Source organism: Mobula birostris, chromosome 2, assembly GCF_030028105.1.
Source record: "Mobula birostris isolate sMobBir1 chromosome 2, sMobBir1.hap1, whole genome shotgun sequence".
Taxonomy (NCBI): Eukaryota; Metazoa; Chordata; class Chondrichthyes; order Myliobatiformes; family Myliobatidae; genus Mobula; species Mobula birostris.
In genome coordinates this window covers 87,542,445-87,564,257 of record NC_092371.1, presented here as the reverse complement: position 1 = coordinate 87,564,257, position 21,813 = coordinate 87,542,445, and the positions used below count along the sequence as shown (strand labels likewise).

At 45.7% G+C, this 21,813-nt stretch overlaps 1 protein-coding gene across 1 annotated transcript; it reads left to right on the top strand.

Annotated features, from left to right (window-relative positions):
- Window positions 1-6,135: 6,135 nt before the first annotated feature.
- On the top strand, window positions 6,136-19,930 carry LOC140210707 (neuronal acetylcholine receptor subunit alpha-4-like). Its single transcript, XM_072279924.1, has 6 exons — window positions 6,136-6,160; window positions 12,143-12,294; window positions 15,002-15,046; window positions 15,142-15,251; window positions 17,456-18,755; window positions 19,805-19,930. The coding sequence occupies exons 1-6, from the start codon at window positions 6,136-6,138 to the stop codon at window positions 19,928-19,930; spliced, it is 1,758 nt and encodes a 585-aa protein (XP_072136025.1).
- The last annotated feature ends 1,883 nt before the right edge of the window (window positions 19,931-21,813 follow it).

The following is a 21,813-nucleotide window of genomic DNA, read 5'->3' as shown; positions in this document are numbered from 1 at the left end:
CCTCTCAATAACAAGCAGAGCCTATGCTGTCCTTCCCATAAGAAGCCTAGCCTCTCCAATCTCTGTCCATCACGGAAGCCTAGCCCAGCTTGTCCCCTCTCGCCCCATCACTAAAGACTTCACCTTAACATGCCCATCCTCTCCAATCTCTCTCCATCATGAAAGATCAGCCCATAACGACTCCTGCCTGTCTCCACTCTCCGCACCACTAAAGTGCTCCCCTTGACAATCCCAGCCTGTCCAACCGCTCCCCGTCACAAAAGTCCTTCCATAACTACCCCGGCCTCTCCAATCTCTCCACATCACAAAAGTCCTCCCTACAAAAAGCCCTGCCTGACCAATCTCTCCCCATTACTAACATCCTCTCGAAACCAAGCACATCCTGTCCAATTCTCCCCATCACTAAACTCCTTACCATAACAAACAGGCTGACCAATCTCTCCCCATCAGTAAAGTCCTTCACATACCAAGCCCAGTCTGTCCAATTCTCCCCATCACAAATATCCTCCCCATACTAGCCCAGCCTGAGCAAAATTTCACCATCACCAGAGTCGTTTCCATAACCAGCCCAGCCTGATCAATCTCTCCCCATCACTAAAGTTATCCAGACCAGGCAACAGATGTTTAAGGGGGTCGTGAGGGGGAACCTCTTCATTCAGAATGTGTTGCGAGTGTGGAACAAGTTGCGAATGGAAGTGATGGATGCAGGTTTGATTCCCACATTTTAATTCAAATTCATGTTTAATTATCATTCAACCATACATTAATGCCATGAATACAGCCAAATGAAACACGACTCCTGCAGGGCCAAGGTATATAAACTATTACAAACAGTCACACACAGCTAAGGCACACAGCACATATAAGATTGCAGTAAACATACAGTCACAAAATATATATATTATAGCCCAAGTCCCTGAGTCATGTTCTGTCAATTGATGCTGCCTGGATGTTGTTGGCAAGAATAATCCCACAGCAGTCCACAAACAAACACAACGCAGCTTGTCTTTCACTGAGCACCAATGGGAGGGGCCAGAAGAAATTAAGAAAAATTTGCATAAATCAAGGATGAACTTTATTCACTGTATACATTTACATGTGTTAGGAATTTGCTGTGGTCTGTTGATCAAGGTGAGTCATGCAACAAAAACAACATTCAATAGGTGTAAAGAATTAAATATATAGTTTATGTGCATGAATATATAAACACCATGCACAGTGCCTATAAAAAATATTCACCCCTTTAATATGACATACCTAATCACAGTTGGTGCAGCCAATTGGTTCTGAAGTCACATAATTAGTTAAATGGAGATCACTTGTGTGCAGTCAAAGTATTTCAGTTGATTGTAGTAAAAATACTCCTGTATCTGGAAGGCCCAACTGCTGGCTGGCCCTTGAACCGAGGAAGGAGCTTTTGGGAGGGCTGGTGGAGTGTTGGAGAGACGGCTGGAGTTCCACCTGCAGCGTTTTGCTTTGGATTTTTGCTGTTTTTTCGGAGGATGACAGCGGTTGGCTAGTCATAGTCATACTTTACTGATCCCGGGGGAAATTGGTTTTCGTTATAGTTGCACCATGAATAATAAATAGTAATAGAAACATAAATAGTTAAATAGTAATATGTAAATTATGCCAGGAAATAAGTCCAGGACCAGCCTATTGGCTCAGGGTGTCTGACCCTCCAAGGGAGGAGTTGTAAAGTTTGATGGCCACAGGCAGGAATGACTTCCTATGATGCTCTGTGTTGCATCTCGGTGGAATGAGTCTCTGGCTGAATGTACTCCTGTGCCCAACCAGTACATTATGTAGTGGATGGGAGACATTGTCCAAGATGGCATGCAACTTAGACAGCATCCTCTTTTCAGACACCACTGTCAGAGAGTCCAGTTCCATCCCTACAACATCACTGGTCTTACAAATGAGTTTGTTGATTCTTTTGGTGTCTGCTACCCTCAGCCTGCTGCCCCAGCACACAACAGCAAACATGATAGCATTGGCCACCACAGACTCGTAGAACATCCTCAGCATCGTCCAGCAGATGCAGATGTTAAAGGACCTCAGTCTCCTCAGGAAATAGAGACGACTCTGACCCTTCTTGTAGACAGCCTCAGTGTTCTTTGACCAGTCCAGTTTATTGTCAATTCGTATCCCCAGGTATTTGTAGTCCTCCACCATGTCCACACTGACCCCCTGGATGGAAACAGGGGTCACCGGTACCTTAGTTCTCCTCAGGTCTACCACCAGCTCCCTAGTCTTTTTCACATTAAGCTGCAGATAATTCTGCTTACACCATGTGACAAAGTTTCCTACTGTAGCCCTGTACATCTCCCATGCTGATGCATCCAACTATGCAGAGTCATCCGAAAACTTCTGAAGATGACAAGACTCCGTGCAGTAGTTGAAGTCCGAGGTGTAAATGGTGAAGAGAAAGGGAGACAAGACAGTTCCCTGTGGAGCCCCAGTGCTGCTGATCACTCTGTCGGACACACAGTGTTGCAAGCACACGTACTGTGGTCTGCCAGTCAGGTAATCAAGAATTCATGATGCCAGGGAAGCATCCACCTGCATCGCTGTCAGCTTCTCCCCCAGCAGAGCAGGGCAGATGGTGTTGAATGCACTGGAGAAGTCAAAAAACATGACCCTCACAGTGATCTCTGGCTTGTCCAGGTGGGCATAGACACGGTTCAGCAGTTAGACAATGGCATCCTCAACTCCAAGTCAGGGCTGGTAGGCGAACTGGAGGGGATCTAAGTGTGGCCTGACCATAGGCCGGAGCAGCTCCAGAACAAGTCTTTCCAGGGTCTTCATGATGTGGGAGGTCAATGCCACCGGTCTGTAGTCATTGAGGCCGCTGGGGTGCGGCGTCTTCGGCACAGGGACGAGGCAGGACGTCTTCCACAATACAGGAACCCTCCGGAGCCTCAGGCTCAGGTTGAAGACATGGTGAAATACTCCACATAGCTGAGGGTCACAGGCTTTGAGCACCCTGGTACTGACACCATCCGGTCCTGCAGCCTTGCTTGGGTTGAGACGTTTCAGCTGTCTTCTCACCTGTTCAGCTGTGAAGCCCACTGTGGTGGTTTCATGTGGGGAAGGGGTATAGTCATGAGAGCAGGGTGGGGGACTGTGATGAGGGGTAGGAGGGGAGAGTGAAATATGTGTTGGTTGGGGGCCGACAACAGACGGCTCATGTGTGGGATGGGCAGGGGCCACAATGTCAAATCTGTTAAAGAGCAGGTTAAGTTCATTGGCCCCGTCTACTAAACAACTAGACTGTGAACGGATGGAGGATGGCAAGAGGAAGTGACATTTTGGGAAGTGAGTTAGAGATGAAAGATGGCGGGAAAGAGGAATGGAGTGTAAAAAGTAAGAAAAGAAAACAGAGGTATGAGCAGTCAAATTCTGAGAGGTCAGGGAATGATCGAAAAAGGATAGCAAAAGAATGTAAAGAAGATGAGATTAAAGCAATTACAAAACTGAGCGAAGATGGGGCATCTTTTGGGGATTGGAACCCGATTCATGTGAGGAAGGTAATCAACAAACTTGAGGACGAAGTCAAAAGAGCTAAGGTATTATGAAATGGATCACTATTAGTGATTTGTTGGGTTAGCCCTCAGCAAGGCAAAGTGATAAGATTAAATAAAATAGATGGCAAAAAAGTACAATGCTCCATACTGGACAATAGAAAGTGACTAGAGGAACACGGTGCAGCTTATCGGGGTGCATTATTAGCAAGAGGGCAGCTGAGATACAATATGTTAAAGTAACTCAAGGGATTAGTTACGCTGAGGCAGTGAAAGGTTCCACTGAAAAGGAGAAAGCTATTAAGCAAACTAATACAGGGAATAATAAACCGGTGAACTGTGAGGGCTGTAACATGATAACTAAGGACACATTAATAATGAATAGAAAAGATTTCGTACTGCTTATAGTAGATGCAATTAACTGTTCAGCGCAAACAGACAAAAGAACAGAAAAAAATTAAAATTATAGTCAAGTCTGCAGAAAAATATCTTGGTATTACAGGGCTCAGGTGGGAAGCAGTTGAAAAAATGCTGAACGGAGGATCAAACAGATCACTGGTGGGGAGACAGGATCTCAATGGTAATATATATTTTGCAATGGGATGCAAGGAGTCTTATCGCAAATGGTTAAGAATTTAAGAAATATGTATCAGAACTTAAGGAAAACCTCAGATTCTATGTATACAAGAAACATGGTTGAAACCACAATTAGATTTTTTTTTACAAGGATACACAGCAATTAGGAGGGATAGAAGCAATGGCGATGGTGGAGGAGTAGCAATATTTATAACCAGTGGGATGAGATATAATATAGTCAACATAGGGCAGAAGTATGAATCAATAATAATCAAAATATGGATAGGCAGAGAAAGCTTGGTAATAATAAATTATTATAATCCACGTAGAAGATGAAGCAAAGATATATTAAACGAAGTGGGTGGTAGGATGCAAGGGAAAATAATATGGTGCGGGGATTTCAATGGACACAGTACGCTATGGGGATGTAAAAATGTGGATGAAAACGGATTAGTGATAGAAGAATCTCTAGATGATGAAAAACTGGTATGTATAAATAATGGAGAAGGTACGAGATATAATATGTCCCAAAACACAGAAACTGCAATAGACTCAACATTTATAAGTAGAGAATTAGCAGGAATCAGTACTTAGAATGTATTAAAATAAACTACAGTAGGAAGTGATCACTATCCCTTACTCACAAGGATTCAGGTTAAAATAGAACAAAATATAGGATCTAGAGTGTCAAGGTGGAAACCAAATAAGGCGAAATGGGAGATATTTCAAAAAAGAAGTGAAGTAAGATGCAGAAAGATTTTAGATGAAAATATATCAGATATAGAAGAAATGAATGGTAAATTGGTCACGGCAATTATAAATTCAGCAGAAGAAACAATTCCAAAAAGTAAAGGTAGAGGAAAGAGGAAAAATGTTCCATGGTGGGATTGTGAATGTAGTAGAATTATAAAAGCAAGAAATAAAACATTTAAAATGTTAAAAAGACAACATTCGGTAGAAACATTAATACAATATAAAAGAGCACAAGCAGAAGTTCAGAAGACAATCAGACAAGCAAAGCGAGCATTTTGGAGACAGTACTGTAACAAAGTTAGAAGAGAAACTCAACTGTCTGAAATATGGGGCATGATAAGGAAAATGAATGGTATAAGAAATAGTAAAGAAATTCCTGTGCTAAAAAGTAAGGACAAAATGGCAATTAACAATGTAGAAAAAGCAGCAATATTGGCAAAGACTTTTGTAAACCTACATAGCTCGGAGAATTTGACAGTCGAGGCTAGACAGCAAAGGGAGGAGAGGCTTAAGCAAAATTCAGGAATTACAGACAAAAGAGCAACATCAGAAGAAATGCTGGATACACTTATTAGCATAACAGAAAGAGAAAGAGCCATTCTGAATGCACGGCCAACTTCTCCTGGGAAGGATCAAGTATGGGGTATAATGCTGAAGCATTTATCAAGAAGTGCACTTCTAGTTCTACAGAGACTGTTTAATAAAATATGGGAAATAGGTGAACTACCAACTGCATGGAGACATTCTGTTATTGTTCCAGTATTAAAACCTGGTAAAGATTCATCAGACCCAACAAATTATAGACCAATGGCACTAACTTCACAGCTAGGTGAACTTATGGAACGAATAATAACTGATAGGTTTACATACTTCCTAGAAAAAAGAAATCTTATTTCTCCCTACCAAAGCAGTTTTTGTAAAGGAAGAACTACAGTAGATTCAATACTTAGCTTGGAATCTGAAATTAGGAAGGCTCGAACAAATAAAGAAATGGTCCTGGCGGTATTTTTTGACATAGAAAAGGCATATGATGTGCTCTGGAAAGAGGGAGTGTTAATTCAATTGAAAGAACTAAGGGTGGAAGGAAGATTATATAATTGGGTTCTAGACTTTCTTTTTGGTCGAACAATTCAAGTCAAGGTGGAAACAGAGTACTCCAGGACATATTCGGTTGAAAACGGAACACCACAAGGTAGTGTCTGCAGTCCATTACTATTTTCCATAGTGATAATTGACATATTTGTGCAAGTTGAACATAGTGTGGGGAAATCCTCGTATGCAGATGACGGGGCTTTATGGGTTTATAGGTACGAAATTTAATTTATATACAAAGGAAGATGCAAGATGCAATAAATAAAGTGGAGTGGGCAAATAAATGGGGTTTCAAATTGTCTACAAGTAAGTCGCAAGTGATATGTTTCTCAAGAAGTCACAAACCAGTTTCCATGAAATTATATGAACAAAAATTAGAGCAGGTAAAGGTAATTCGGTTCCTTGGTTTGTTATTTGATGAGAAACTTACATGGAAAAAGCAAATCGAGAAAATTACAAACAAATGTAAAAAAAATAACTTATTGAGGGGTCTTGCCGGACAGGACTGGGGTGTGAGCAGGATATCGCTACTAAATATTTATCAAGCTTTAATGAGGGCTACATTGGATTATGAAAGTGAAGCTTACATGTCTGCTGCAGAAAGTAATTTAAGAATGCTGGATGTTGAGCAAGCTCAGGCCCTCAGGATATGCAGTGGTGCTTTCAGAACATCACCTATATTAGCTCTTCAAGTCGAAATGGGGTAAATGCCATTAAGACTTAGAAGAATAAAGCTAATGCTAAATTACTGGGTTAACATCATGGGAGATAACTATTCACATCCAGCTAAAGCTACATTAAAAGACTGCTGGGAGCATAATAAGTCAAGTTATAATAGCTTTGGATGGATCAGGGATGCAGCAGCACAAAAATATAGTCTACACGAAATGGAATATATCCCTCCAGTTGCAATATCTGATGTTCCTCCATGGCTCTTTACAATGCATACAGTAGATAAAAACCTGCAACAACTTCTAAAAAAGAAACACAAACACGAGGAATTCTGCAGATGCTGGAATTTCAAGCAACACACATCAAAGTTGCTGGTGAACGCAGCAGGCCAGGCAGCATCTCTAGGAAGAGATACAGTCGACGTTTCGGGCCGAGACCCTTCGTCAGGACTAACTGAAAGAAGAGCTAGTAAGAGATTTGAAAGTGAGAGGGGGAGGGGGAGACCCGAAATGATAGGAGTGGGAGGGATGGAGCCAAGAGCTGGACAGGTGATTGGCAAAAGGGATAGGAGAGGATCATGGGACGGGAGGCCTAGGGAGAAAGAAAGGTGGGGGGGAGCTCAGAGGATGGGCAAGGGGTATAGTGAGAGGGACAGAGGGAGAAAAAGGAGAGAGAGAAAAAAAATGTGTGTATAAGTTTGAGAAGTCAATGCTCATGCCATCAGGTTGGAGGCTACCTAGATGGAATATAAGGTGTTGTTCCTCCAATCTGAGTGTGGCTTCATCTTTACAGTAGAGGAGGCCGTGGATAGACATATCAGAATGGGAATGGGACGTGGAATTAAAATGTGTGGCCACTGGGAGATCCTGCTTTCTCTGGCGGACAGAGCGTAGGTGTTCAGCAAAGCGGTCTCCCAGTCTGCGTCGGGTCTCGCCAATATATAGGAGGCCACATCGGGAGCACTGGACGCAGTATATCACCTCGGCCGACTCACAGGTAAAGTGTCGCCTCACCTGGATGGACTGTCTGGGGCCCTGAATGGTAGTGAGGGAGGAAGTGTAAGGGTATGTGTAGCACTTGTTCTGCTTACACGGATAAGTGCCGGGAGGGAGATCAGTGGGGAGGGATGGGGGGGGATGAATGGACAAGCGAGTCGTGTAGGGAGCGATCCCTGTGGAAAGCGGGGTGGGGGGGAGGGAAAGATGTGCTTAGTGGTGGGATCAGTAGTGGTGACATCAGTAGATAAGCTGTTTCCAGAGATAGAGACAGAAAGATCTAGAAAGGGGAGGGAGGTGATTGGCGCTGCTTCCTGCACGTATGCTGAGCTCGTTGACTTCATTAACTTTGCCTCCAACTTTCACTCTGCCCTCAAGTTTACTAGTCCATTTCCGACACCTCCCTCCCCTTCCTAGATCTTTCTGGAGACTCTGGAGACAGCTTATCTACTGATGTCTGCTATAAGCCTACTGACACTCACAGCTATCTGGACTATTCCCCTTCTCACCCTGTCTCTTGCAAAAATGCCACCCCCTTCTCGCAATTCCTCCGTCTCCGCCGCATCTGCTCTCAGGATGAGTCTTTACATTCCAGGACAAAGAAGATGTCCTCCTTTTTTTAAAGAAAGGGGTTTCCCTTCCTCCACCATCAACTCTGCTCTTAAACGCATCTCCCCCATTTCACGTACATCTGCTCTCACTCCATCCTCCCGCCACCCCACTAGGAATAGGGTTCCCTTTGTCCTCACCTACCACCCCACCAGCCTCCGGGTCCAACATATTATTCTCCGTAACTTCCGCCACCTCCAACGGGATCCCACCACTAAGCACATCTTTCCCTCTCCCCCCCCCCTCTGCATTCCGCAGGGATCACTCCCTACACAACTCCCTTGTCCATTCGTCCCCCCATCCCTCCCCACTGATCTCCCTCCTGGCACTTATCCATGTAAGCGGAACAAGTGCTACACTTGCCCTTACACTTCCTCCCTTACCACCATTCAGGGCCCCAAACAGTCCTTCCAGGTGAGGCGACACTTCACCTGTGAGTCGACTGGGGTGATATACTGCGTCCGGTGCTCCCGATGTGGCCTTTTATATATTGGCGAGACCCGACGCAGACTGGGAGACCGCTTTGCTGAACATCTATGCTCTGTCCGCCAGAGAAAGCAGGATCTCCCAGTGGCCACACATTTTAATTCCACATCTCATTCCCATTCTGACATGTCTATCCACGGCCTCCTCTACTGTAAAGATGAAGCCACACTCAGGTTGGAGGAACAACACCTTATATTCCGTTAGGGTAGCCTCCAACCTGATGGCATGAACATCGACTTCTCTAACTTCCGCTAGGCCCCACCTCCCCCTCGTACCCCATCTGTTACTTATTTTTATGCACACATTCTTTCTCTCACTCTCCTTTTTCTCCCTCTGTCCCTCTGAATATACCCGCTGCCCATCCTCTGGGTCCCCCCCCCCCTGTCTTTCTTCCCGGACCTCCTGTCCCATGATCCTCTCATATCCCTTTTGCCTATCACCTGTCCAGCTCTTGGCTCCATCCCTCCCCCTCCTGTCTTCTCCTATCATTTTGGATCTCCCCCTCCCCCTCCCACTTTCAAATCCCTTACTCACTCTTCCTTCAGTTAGTCCTGACAAAGGGTCTCGGCCTGAAACGTCGACTGTACCTCTTCCTAGAGATGCTGCCTGGCCTGCTGCGTTCACCAGCAACTTTTATGTGTGTTGTTTTAAAAAAGAAGTCTAACTATGGAATTGAACAGATAGTACAAGAATATATAGACTTGCATTTTAGAAATGAACTTGTAATATTTATGGATGGATCAAAAGACCCTAGATCTGGCCACACAGGTATTGCAGTATACATTCCTCAGTGCAAAACTAGTATCAGGAAAAGAACATCAAACCATTTATCAGTGTATACAACAGAATTAATGGCAATATTGAGTGCATTATCTTGGATAGAAGAAAATAATATCAAAAAGGCTGTAATCTGTTCAGACAGTTTATCTGCATTAACCTCGATCAAATCAAGAAAATCGGAAAGTAGACAGAATATTTTATTGGAGATTCTATGCAAGTTATATACACTGACCAAAAATGGGGTAGAAGTAGGCTTTCTTTGGGTTCCTGCTCATTGTGGAGTGGAGGGTAACGAAAAGGTGGATAGTACAGCTAAACAATCGCTCAAATCATCTATAATAGAGGTCCAGTTCCCTCTTAGCAAAGCGGAAGTCAAGAGCATTATTAAAACACGTATTGAGGAGCATAAGCATTGGGATGAGAGTGAAACAGGGAGACAATTGTACAAAATACGGAGGCACGTCAGGTACAAAAGATTGTCAAGTGGATATAGAAAGACAGAAGTGATCGTCAGTCGTTTGAGAATTGGACACTCTAATCTTAATTACACATTACGCAGAATAGGGAAACATCCAGCTGGGTTGTGTGAATACTGTAATCAACCAGAAACAGTTGAACATGTATTGATAAAATGTAAGAAGTATCAAAAAGAAAGAGTGAAGATGATAGGAGCGCTTAAGATAAACTAAAAAACTGATGTGGGTATAGAAGATATTTTAAGTGGGAAATCAAGAGAAATACAGATCCGTATCATGAAGTAGCTGAAAGACTCAGGTTTATTATGTAGGATACAGGGAATGCAATTCTTTTCCCTTCTCCTGTTCATCCAATGATCCACACTCCAGTCTAACAGGTGGCAGTAATGCACCTTAAAGCTGGTTTGCCAACTGCCATAAAACAACACAAGAAGAAGAAGAAGAAGGCCCAACTACTGGTGAGTCAGTATCCTGGCAAAAACTACACCATGAAGACAAACAAACACTCCAAACAACTCCATGAAAAGGTTTTTGAAAAGCACAAGTCAGGATTTGGATACAAGAAAATTTTTCCAAGTCACTGAATATCCCTTGGTGTACAGTGAAATCAGTCATCAAGAAGTGGAAAGAATATGGCACAGCTGTAAATCTGCCCAGAGCAGACCATCCTCAAAAACTGAGCGACCGTGCAAGGAGAGGACCAGTGAGGGAGGCCACCAAGAGACCTATGACAACTCTGGAGAAGTTACAAGCTTCAGTGGCTGAGATGGAAGAGACTGCACATACAACTGTTGTCTAGGTGCTTCACCAGTCACAGCTTTATAGGAGAGTGGCAAAGAGAAAGCCACTGTTGGAAAAACTCACATGAAATCTTGGCTACAGTTTGCCAGAAAGCATTTGAGAGACTCTGAAGTCAGCTGGAAAAAGGTTCTGTGATCTTTTGAAACCACAATTGAGTTTTCTGGCCATCAGATTAAATGCTTTGTTTGGTGTAAGCCAAGCACTGCACATCATCAAAAACTACACCATCCCTGTTGTGAAGCATGGTGGTGGCTGCATCGTGCTGTGGGGATGCTTCACTGCAGCAGGTCCTGGAAGGCTGGTGAAGGTAGAGGGGAAAATGAATGCAGCAAAATACAGGGAAATCCTGGAGGAAAACCTGGTGCAGTCTGCAAGAGAACTGTGACTTGGGAGAAGATGTGTTTTCCAGCAAGACAATGACCATGAGCATAAAGCTAAAGCTACACAGGAATGGCTTAAAAAGAACAAAATTTATGTCCTAGAGTGGGCAAGTCGGAGTCCAGACCTCAATCTAATTGAGAATTTGTGACTGGACTTGAAAGGTCATGATCCCCATGCAATCTGACTGAGCTTGAGTAGTTTTGTAAAGAAGAATGGGGAAAAATTACAGTGCCCAGATGTGCAAAGCTGATAGAGACCTATCTACACAGACTCGAGGCTGTAATTGCTGCCAAAGGTGCAGCCTTACTAAATACTGACTTGAAAGGGGTGAATACGTATGCAATCAATTATTTTGTATTTTAAATTTGTAACTAATTTAGATCACTTTGTAGAGCTATGTTGTTCACTTTGACACAAAAGAGTCAAAAAAGCCAAATCAGTGTCAAAAAAGCCAAACTGTGTTCAATGTTGTAAAACAATAAAACATGAAAACTTCCGGGGGAGGGCGATGGTTTGAAACCTTTTTCTAGGCACTGTGTTGACCGTATAAACAGCATTATAAAACATGGTTTAAAATGCTTGCAGTGCAGTGATGGGATAACAGAGGGGGTGGGGGTGTAACTAGAATGTTTAATCGGATTCACTCGCTGGAGAAGAAACTTTTAAGATGGGGTAAAGTTTTTGTTTTAATAACTCAACAGCACTTTGCAGAAGGGAGCTTTTGGAAAGGGCGGTCTACAGGGTGGGTAGTGTCCACAGTGGTTTTTCCTGGTCGCCTCTTTCTCAGACACATACAAGTCCTGAGGTGACGGTAGACTGCAGCCGGTGACCTTTTCAGCTGACCTGACTGTTCACTGTCGTTTCCGTAGCTTGTGAGAGGATGCTGCACCAAACCAGACAGAAATGACTGATGTGAGGATGCCAGTGTAGAATTGCACCAGGATGTTCTGGGGAAGGTGGTGTGTGCTCTGTTACTGAATAACCTCTCTGTTGTCAGTTTGTTGTAAGGAGGGAAGTCAGCCACAGCCGGAGGAGCTATTGCTGAAGACACTCTTCACCGGCTACAACAAGTTATCCCGACCCGTGGCCAACTCTTCTGACACTGTCTTCGTCCACTTCGGACTGTCCATTGCTCAACTGGTAGATGTGGTACGTGGATGAAATGAGAGGTGGTGGGAAAGGTTGGTTGGTTGGTTAATGGGTTTGGAATGATCAAGAGCGTACACAGCTCAGAGTCTTGCTCTGTACCTGTGTGTGTTGTAGGGGTGGGAAGGTGACAGATACACAGTCTGCAGTGTAAGCAGGCCATTCGCTTCATCAACATAAACCCACTATATATATATATAAAATGCCTGATATGGGAGGGGCATAATTTTAAGGTGATTGGAGGAAAATACAGTGGGGCTTGTCAGAGGTTTTTTACACAGAGTGGTGGGTGTGTGGAACATGTTGCCAGGGATGGTGGTAGAGGCAGATACTTTAGAAGCATTTAAGAAACTTTTAGATAGGCAAATGGATGATAGAAAAAAAGACTATGTAGCAAGGAAAGGTTAGGTTGATCTTAGAGTACGTCAAAAGGTTTGGCACAATATCGTAAGCTGAAGACCCTATACTGTTCTATATTCATTGCAGTTGTTACTTAAATTGTTGTGGCTAGGTACACGAATGGGAAGGGTATGGAGGGCTATGATCCAGGTGCAGGTCGATGGAGTAGGCAGAATAATAGTTCAGCATGGACTAGATGGGCCAAAGGGCCTGTTTCTGTGCTGTGGTGATCTATGACTCTGATCTCCCATTGCTGTTGGTCAGAGATATTTACAGACCAGTCCCCCTTGTGAATCAGGGACTCCATCCTCTCTGTGAAATTGGGGTAGAGTCCCGTCCTGGGTGTCAATCGTGGAGTTTTGATCTGACTCCCAGACTAACCTGGAGAGTGAGTGATTTAGTGTGTGGCTGAGGGAGTGCTGTCCGTGTGAAGCCAGTGTCTCTCTGATGCGACCCTGGCCACCCTGCTAGGATGTAAATGATCGGTGATCAGCCTGGGGCGGTTGGATGAGGGGAGCCTCAGCCAACAGTGAAATGAGGTGGCCCCGTCACTCGTTTCTGAGTTAAGTTCGGTGACTCATTGCGTGAAAAGTAGCTGTTGTTACATCATTGAAGTGTCTGCACCCCAGAGAAGGTGGGGATTGGGTTGTATTCTGGAGAGGGTTGGGGGATGATTCAGAAAAGATCAGAAAGGGTATCCTGGAGGTGGTCAGGGTGGTGGGGTGAATCCCATAGATGGTCAGAAGGCATTCCAGATATGGTTAGAGGGTGGGCTGGAGGTGAGGCATCCCTGTAAGGGTCAGGGGTTTGTAGTATTGGGCATCCCTGAGAGTGTTGACAGGGTGGGGGGTATCCTGGAGTGTATGGGGGGGTTAGTTTGCTGGGTAGTGGGGGAAGGCCTGTCCTGGAGAGGGTCTGGGGTCTAGAGAGGCCCCATTGACTCTGGAGTACTCTCGAGTGTCTGAACTTCAGAAATTCAAACTCCTTCCTGTGGTGCTGGAATCATCTCCAAAGACCCGGTCCATCTCCAATGGGAAATCCAGCCAGTGCAGACATTTCACAGTCTCCACTATGCTCAGCTAACCCCAAAGCTGATCCCCAAAAATGGAATGAGGCAGGTCAGTCAGAGGTCAAATATCTCACCCTTTCCCCAGTCGCACACTGGGAGTGTCAGGGTTCGATTAAGTGCTCTGGTCTCTGCAGCCTCTGGTTCAGAGTGTCAGGTAAAACTCCTCAACTAATATTCAGTTTCATCATGCAATGTTCCCAGAACTTTCCCAGAGATAATACAGGTTTTATTAATTCCTTCATTTTACTTTAACTTTATTTAGAGGTACAGTGCAATAGCAGGCCCTCCGGCCCAACAATCCCCTGCTGTCCAGTTACACCCATGTGACCAATTAATCTACTACTCACTGGATTTTAGAAAAAGGAGGGGGGATCTCATTGAAACCTATCGAACGTGGAGAGGATGTTTCCTATAATGGGTTAGTCTAGGATCAGAGGCCACAGCCTCAGAAGAGAGGGATGTTCATTTAGAGCAGAGATGAGGATTTTCACCAGCCAAAGGGGGGTGAATTTGTGGAATTCATTGCCAAAGACCGCTGTGAAGGTGAAGTCATTGGGTATATTTAAAGTGGAGGGTGATAGGTTCTTTGGGTGTCTCTACCAAAGGAGGTGCAAGGTGCTCCTAACCTCTGCTAGTCTGCAGGTCACCCTTGGGCAAGGTGTAGCACCTGCTTATCCCCCCCTCCCCCCCACCCTCGATCTTGGTCACATGAAGCCATGAGAGCAGGTTGTATGAGCAGCCGGTCCATATCACAAGTTCTGGTTATGCGACCACTGACGCCAGGTAGACAACCTTGGAGAGTATTGATAATAGCTGGGGTCACCTGTCTTGTAAAGACACCACCCAGAAGAAGGCAATGACAAACCACTTCTGTGGAAAAATTTGCCAAGAACAATCATGGTCATGGAAAGAGCATGATGACCCACATCATATGACTCAGCACATAATGAATGAATGATGGGTCCTTGATCAGTCTGGGTGTCAAAGGTTATGGGGAGAAGGCAGGAGAATGGGGTTGAGAGGGAAAATAAATCAGTCATGGTGGAATGATGGAGCAGTCTCAATGGGTCAAAGGGCCTAATTCTGCTCCTGTGTCTTAGGATCTTATAACCTTTGGAATGTGGGTGGAAACTGGAGCCCTGGGAGGACACCAATGCGGTCACGGGGAGGATATACAAATTGCTCATATACTTTATTCAGTTTAAAGTTTTCCACTTGTGACACCTTGTGTTCTCCGCGCAGGATGAAAAGAATCAAATGATGACGACCAACGTCTGGGTAAAGCAGGTCTGTTTTCCTCGTGGTCCTCCACCTCCTCTTGCAGCTCCATGCCATGGCATCCTGCGTTATCTGAAACCTGATCTTTCTGATCAATTTTTCAGGAATGGAATGACTTCAAGCTCCGCTGGGACCCCTCAGAATATGAGAACGTGACTTCAATCAGAGTTCCATCAGAGCTTCTCTGGAGACCTGACATCATCCTTTACAACAAGTGGGTGGCGAGGCGATGGCATGACTTTGTTTTACAGCTGGTGTCTGCTTGTCCCTCCCTGCAGAGCATGAACACTGGGGCTCAGTCCCCAGGAAAGCGGCACTGTAGCTTCGTAGTTAGTGTAACATTATAACAGAACCAGTGACCCAGGTTCAATTCCCGCAGCTGTCTGCGAGGAGTTTTCTCATTCTCCCTGCGAACAAGCGGATTTCTTCCGGGAGTTTCAGTTTCCTCCCACCCTCCAAAGATCTATGGGTTAGTGTTAATAAACAGTGGATGTGCTCGGTTGGCATGTAGGCCAATTGGTCACATGGCGTGTGGGGTGCCAGGAGCTTGTTGTGTCAGAAGGGCCTGTCACCATGCTGTGTCTCCAAATAAAATGGAATAAGCAGAGAGACCAGGCTAAACGTTACGAAAACTTGGCAAGGCCACGACAGCGGCTATACTTCATTAGGAGTTTGAAGGCATTTGGCATGTCAACATATACACTCAATCTTCTATAGATGTACCGTGGAGAGCATTCTGACAGGCTGCATCACTGTCCGGTATTGGGGGGCTACTGCACAGGACCGATAGAAGCTGCAGAGGGTTGTAAGTCTAGTCAGCTCCATCTTGTGCACTAGCCTACAAAGTACCCAGGACATCTTTAAGGAGCAGTGTCTCAGAAAGGCAGCATCCATTATTAAGGACCCCCAGCACCCAGGGCATGCTCTTTTCTCACTGTTACCATCAGGTAGGAAGTACAGAAGCCTGAAGGCACACACTCAGTGATTCAGGAACAGCTTCTTCCCTCTGCCATCCAATTCCTAAATGGACATTAAACCCTTGGACACTACCTCACTTTATTTCAAACACAGTATTTCTGTTTTTGCACATTTTTAAATCTATTCAATATATGTAATTGATTTACTTGTTTACTTATTATTATTAATTTATTATTATTATTTTTTTCTCTGCTAGATATGTATTGCATTGAACTGCTGCTCCTAAGTTTACAAATTTCACGTCATGTGAACCTGATTGTCAATTGTCACTCTTGCCATTTGGGCACAGCTTGGGTCTATGTTCTGAACAGTGGGCAGACAGATGGTGAAAATTTGACAAGGGTGATACCAGAGCTAAGAGGCAATAAAAACCGTACGATCCCGACTGCGTTGCCTGCGATCCCAACCGCATTCCTCACATCCCGACCACATTCCCAATCTGGAGCTGATGCAGCATAAAGAACAGAATAAAAACGCACAATAAATATAAATAGTGGCTCCTTTATCAGGTACACTGTACACCTGATCAGCTAATCAGGTGGCAGCAACTCAGTGCATAAAAGCATGCTGACATGGTCAAGAGGTTCATTTGTTGACCAAACCAAACATCAGAATGGGGAAGAAATGTGATCTAAGTGACTTTGACTGTGGAATGATTGTTGGTGCCAGACAGGGTGGTTTGAGTATCTCAAAAACTGCTGATCTCCTGGGACATGAACAGACAACAGTTTCTAGAGTTTAGACAACAGTGCAGAAAAACAAAAAAAAATCTAATGAGCGGCAGTTCAGTGGCAGAAGATACCTTGTTAATGAGAGAGGTCAGAGTAGAATGACCAGACTGGTTCAAACTGACAGTAACTCATATAGCCAAGTGTTACACATGGACATCTCTGAATGCACAACACGTCCAACCTTGAAGTGGATGGTCTCAGCAGCAGAGGCCACAAACGTGGCCACTTGATTAGGAACAGGAGGTTATGAATAAAGTGGCTACTGAGTGTAGATAGTCAGTACATAGGATTAGTTTACATACATAGACCAGAAAACAGATTATACACAAAGTTTTTTCCAGAAAGAACACAATTAGAACAGAAAGGAACACAAAGTCCATGGTGGTGCAAAGTGATCAGAGTGGACATGGCATGGTGCTGCTGTATTGATTACGATTGTGTATGCTGATTGAAGAAGTGACTTGTAGCTCTGAATCGCTGCCTTCATACTGTAACACTATGGGCTGTAAAGTCTGTAGATTGTGGAATCAGCTCAGTACTGTGGTTCAGGATCCTGGTGGTTGTAGCATAACTGTTTCTGAACCTGGTGGTGTGGGACTTCAGGCTTGTTGTAGCTGTGAGTAGATGGTCTGGCCTGGAGGGTGGAGATCTTTCATGATTCCGTCTTTGTGTTCACCTTTGCTGACGCTGTCGGGTTTTCTTCCCGTAGTGCCGACGGGGACTTTGCAGTCACTCACCTGACCAAAGCCCACCTGTTCCACACCGGCAGGATTCGGTGGGTCCCTCCGGCCATCTACAAGAGCTCCTGCCACATCGACGTGACCTTCTTCCCGTTCGACCAGCAGAACTGCACCATGAAGTTTGGATCGTGGACGTTTGACAAAGCCAAGATTGATCTAATAAGCATGCACAGGCACGTGGACCAGAAGGACTACTGGGAAAGCGGAGAGTGGGCCATCGTCAGTGCCATCGGGAACTACAACATCAAGAAGTATGAGTGCTGTGCAGAAGTGTACTCAGATATTACCTACTCCTTCATCATCAGACGGCTCCCCCTCTTCTACACCATCAACCTCATCGTGCCCTGTTTGCTGATATCATTTCTGACTGTGCTGGTCTTCTACCTGCCATCAGACTGCGGTGAGAAGATCACCCTCTGTATCTCCGTCCTGCTCTCACTCACCGTCTTCCTGCTGCTCATCACAGAGATCATCCCCTCCACCTCGCTCGTCATCCCCCTCATCGGGGAGTACCTCCTCTTCACCATGATCTTCGTCACGCTCTCTATTATCATCACGGTGTTCGTGCTGAACGTCCACCACCGCTCGCCCCGCACCCACACCATGCCTGGCTGGGTGCGGAGGTCCTTCCTCGGTCTCATCCCTCGCCTCCTGTTGATGGAGAGGCCCCCGCTCGCGAGCCGCAGTTGCAGGGAACTGCTCAGACTCTCCTACGCAGCAGTGGGTCGCTCGGCTGAAGATGGCCGGAGGCACCTTGACTGGGAATCTGATCGACCGTCCTTGGCCTCTGCACGGCTGCAGTGTGGGGTACTTTGCAAGCTGCCAGCTGTTCAGTGCACTGTGCCAATGGGCGACCGAGCGAAGGTCAGCCACCAGCACTCGGCACCCATCAGCCACACTCCCTGCCAGGCAAGTGAGCAGTCTGATGGGAGGCCAGTGGGTGACCCACTGACCAGCGCTGGACGCCAGTGTATCACTGTCCAGTACAGTGACCTGCTTGAGGATTGTCCCCAAGCTAATGGCCACTCCAGGCCCATAGCTGACTCTCCAAGCTATGAGGGTGAAGACTACGCCCGGACCACCTCATCCACATCGAGGAGCAAGCGTGCCTGCAAAGAGAGGGGCAGAGCCTCGGGCGGGAAGCGACGTGCAGGTGGAGAGAGTTCCAGAAAGGACAGGAGTGTGATGCTGGACCCTGCAATAGAGAGAGCAGTGGAAGGTGTCCAGTACATCGCTGACCACCTCCGTGCAGAGGACGCCGATTCCTCGGTGAGTAGTGACACCATGGTGGGGGGGGGGTGGTGTCGAGAGAAACAGCAGAGAGAGTTTTAGGGGCTGCCCACAACTCGTGTTCTCAGTATGATTTTTATTTCCACACTTTGTCGTCTTTTGCTCATTGGTTGTCAGTCTTTGTCAGCTTATGTAGAGTTCACATAGAACACAGAACACTACAGAACACTTCAGCACGGCACACTACATTACAGAACACTACGGCACAGTACAGGACACTACACTACAGCACAGAACAGGCCCACGATGCTGTGCCAACCTTTTAACCTACTTTATGATCAATCTAACCCTTCCTTCCTACCTAGCCTCATTTTTCTATCGTCTATGTGTCTAGCTAAGAGTCTCTTAAATGTTCCTAATGTATTTGCCTCTGTCACCACCTCCCCTGGCAGGGTGTTCCACACACCCATCACTCTCTCTGTACAAAAAAACCAAAAAAAAACATACCTCTGACAACCCCATACTTTCCTCCAATCACCTTAAAATTATGTTCCCATGTATTAGCCATTTCCACCCTGAGAAAGAGTCTCTGACTGTCTACTCGATCTATGCCTTTTATCATCTTGTACACCTCTATCATTTCACCTCTCACCCTCTTCACTCCAGAGAGAAAAGTCCTAGCTCACTCAACCTATCCTCATAAGACCTGCTCTCTAATACAAGCAGCATCCTGGTAAATCTCCTCTGCACCCTCTCTGAAGCTTCCACATCCTTCCTATAAAGAGGTGACCAGAACTGGACACAAAACTCTGTGGTCTAACCAGGGCTTTATAGAGCTGCAATATTACCTTGTGGCTCTTGAACTCAGTCCCCTGACTAGCGAAGACCAACACACCACTCACCACCTTAACCACCCTTTCAACTTGCGCGATAGGTAATCCACGTACGTTATGGTTACTGAATTACTTAAGCAAGTTACCTCCTGCTCCAGTGGTTGGTAATCAGAGGTCAGGAACTGACTTCCAGCGCTCTTCCTGCACGTACATGGTTGCCCTAGTAATCTGGGAACTTCTTGCTCTCTATTGCAGGTAAAGGAAGATTGGAAGTATGTTGCCATGGTGATTGACAGGATCTTCCTTTGGATATTTATCATCATTTGTGTGCTGGGAATACTGGGCCTTTTCCTGCCCCCCTGGAAGGCGGGAATGCTGTGAGCTGAATCGGGCTTTGGCCCCTGAGTAGCTCTGCTAGGATTAGAGCTGCCGTTTGCCGTTGTCGTGGTGTTCCCGGTCAGCTGGGAGACCCCTCCACCTGTCCAGGGAAGATAAGATAATATCAGCTTTATTTGTCACATGTATGTTGAAAGTTACGGTGAAATGCATCATTTGTGTAAACAACCACACAGTCCAAGGCCGTGCTGGGGGCAGCGTTCAAGTGCGGCCATGGCTTGCTAACCCTAACCTGTATGCCTTTGGAAAGTGCAAGGAAACGAGCTCTCGGGGGTGGGGGGGGGGCGCTTCCACACGGTCACGGGGAGAATGCACAAACTCCTTATGGTTAGCGGCTGGACTTGAGGGCGGGGTCTGGCACTGTAAAGCATCACGCTAACCGCTATGCCAGTGTGCTGTATCATGGTCGGAGGTGTCAGATGGAAATTGGCAGCACACCTACACCACCGGTGGGGATGAAGGCTGAGGAGGGACGGCAAAGTTATCGCCACTGGCACAAGATGAAACGGTTTCCCGTGCACACTTTTCACTGTGCACCTCCCCTCTCACCCCACCCTCCCTATCCAAGAGTCCGTCCACCCAAAGATTAGGGTTTAGGGACCACAATGTGGAGAAGTTGGAGGTCAGGCCTCCATTCTGTGGTCCATGTTGAAATCCAGCAACTTGACCAGTGATGAAGGGCATCTGTTCAAAGTAAACTTACTATCAAAGTACATATACGTCACCATGTACTATCTGACAGTCACCTTCCGGCCGGCATTCGTAGGAAACACGATAGAATCAACGAAATGCCACACTCAACAGAACAAACAACCAAAGTGTAAAAAAAGACAACAAACTGTGAAAACACAAAAAGAAAGACAGACAAATAAATAAACAATAAATATCAAGAGTGAGAGATGAAGATTCCTTGTAAATGAGTCCTTGGGTTGTGAGAACATTTCAGTGATGGGGCAAGTGAAACTGAGTGAAGTTATCCCCTCTGGTTCAAGAGGCTAATGGTTGAGGGGTAATAACTGTTCCTGAACCTGGTGGTGTGGGTCCTGAGGCTCCTGTACCACCTTCATCGTGGCAGCAGTGAGAAGAGAGCAAGACCTGGATTGTGGATGTCAGGAAGTTCTAGCTGGGTGTGTCCTGGGATACACAAGGGTCAGTCAGTTAGTGTGTCCGGAGTACTGGGTCCCATCATTGCTCTTGTGTCTTCAGGCTCCTGTACCTCCTCCTTGATGGTAACGATGAGAAGAGGGCATGTCCTAGTTGATGAGGGTCATTAATGATGGTGCTGCCTTTCTGAGGCATCACCTTTAGAAGATGCCCTCAATGCCAGAGAGCCTAGTGCAGATGATGGAGCTGGTTGAGTTTACAGCTTTCTGCTGTTTATTTTTCTGATCCTGTGCGGTGGCCTCTCCATATCAGACAGTGATACAACCAGTTAGAATGCTTGCCACGGTACATCTGTAGAAATTTGTGAGTCTCCTCAAACTGCTAATGAAATATAATGATTGCATCGATGTGTTGGGCCCTGGATAGATCCTCAGAGAAGGTGGCACCCACGAACTGGAAACTGCTCACCCTCTCCACTGTTGATCTCTCCATGAGGACTGGAGTGTGTTCCCTTGATTTCCCCTTCCTGAAGTCCACAATCAATTCCTTGGTCTTACTGACATTGAGTGTAAGATTGTTGTGGCACCACTCATCTAGCTGATATATCTTGCTCATGTATGCCCTCTCGTCACTTTCTGAAATTCTGCCAATGAAAGCTGAGAAGCAGGACCTCCAGGAGAGTAATATCTGGCTTGTTGCCTGTGCCACACACCAGTGAGGGTAGAAACAGGACGATTTGGCAGATAAATGCGTGGCTGAGAAGC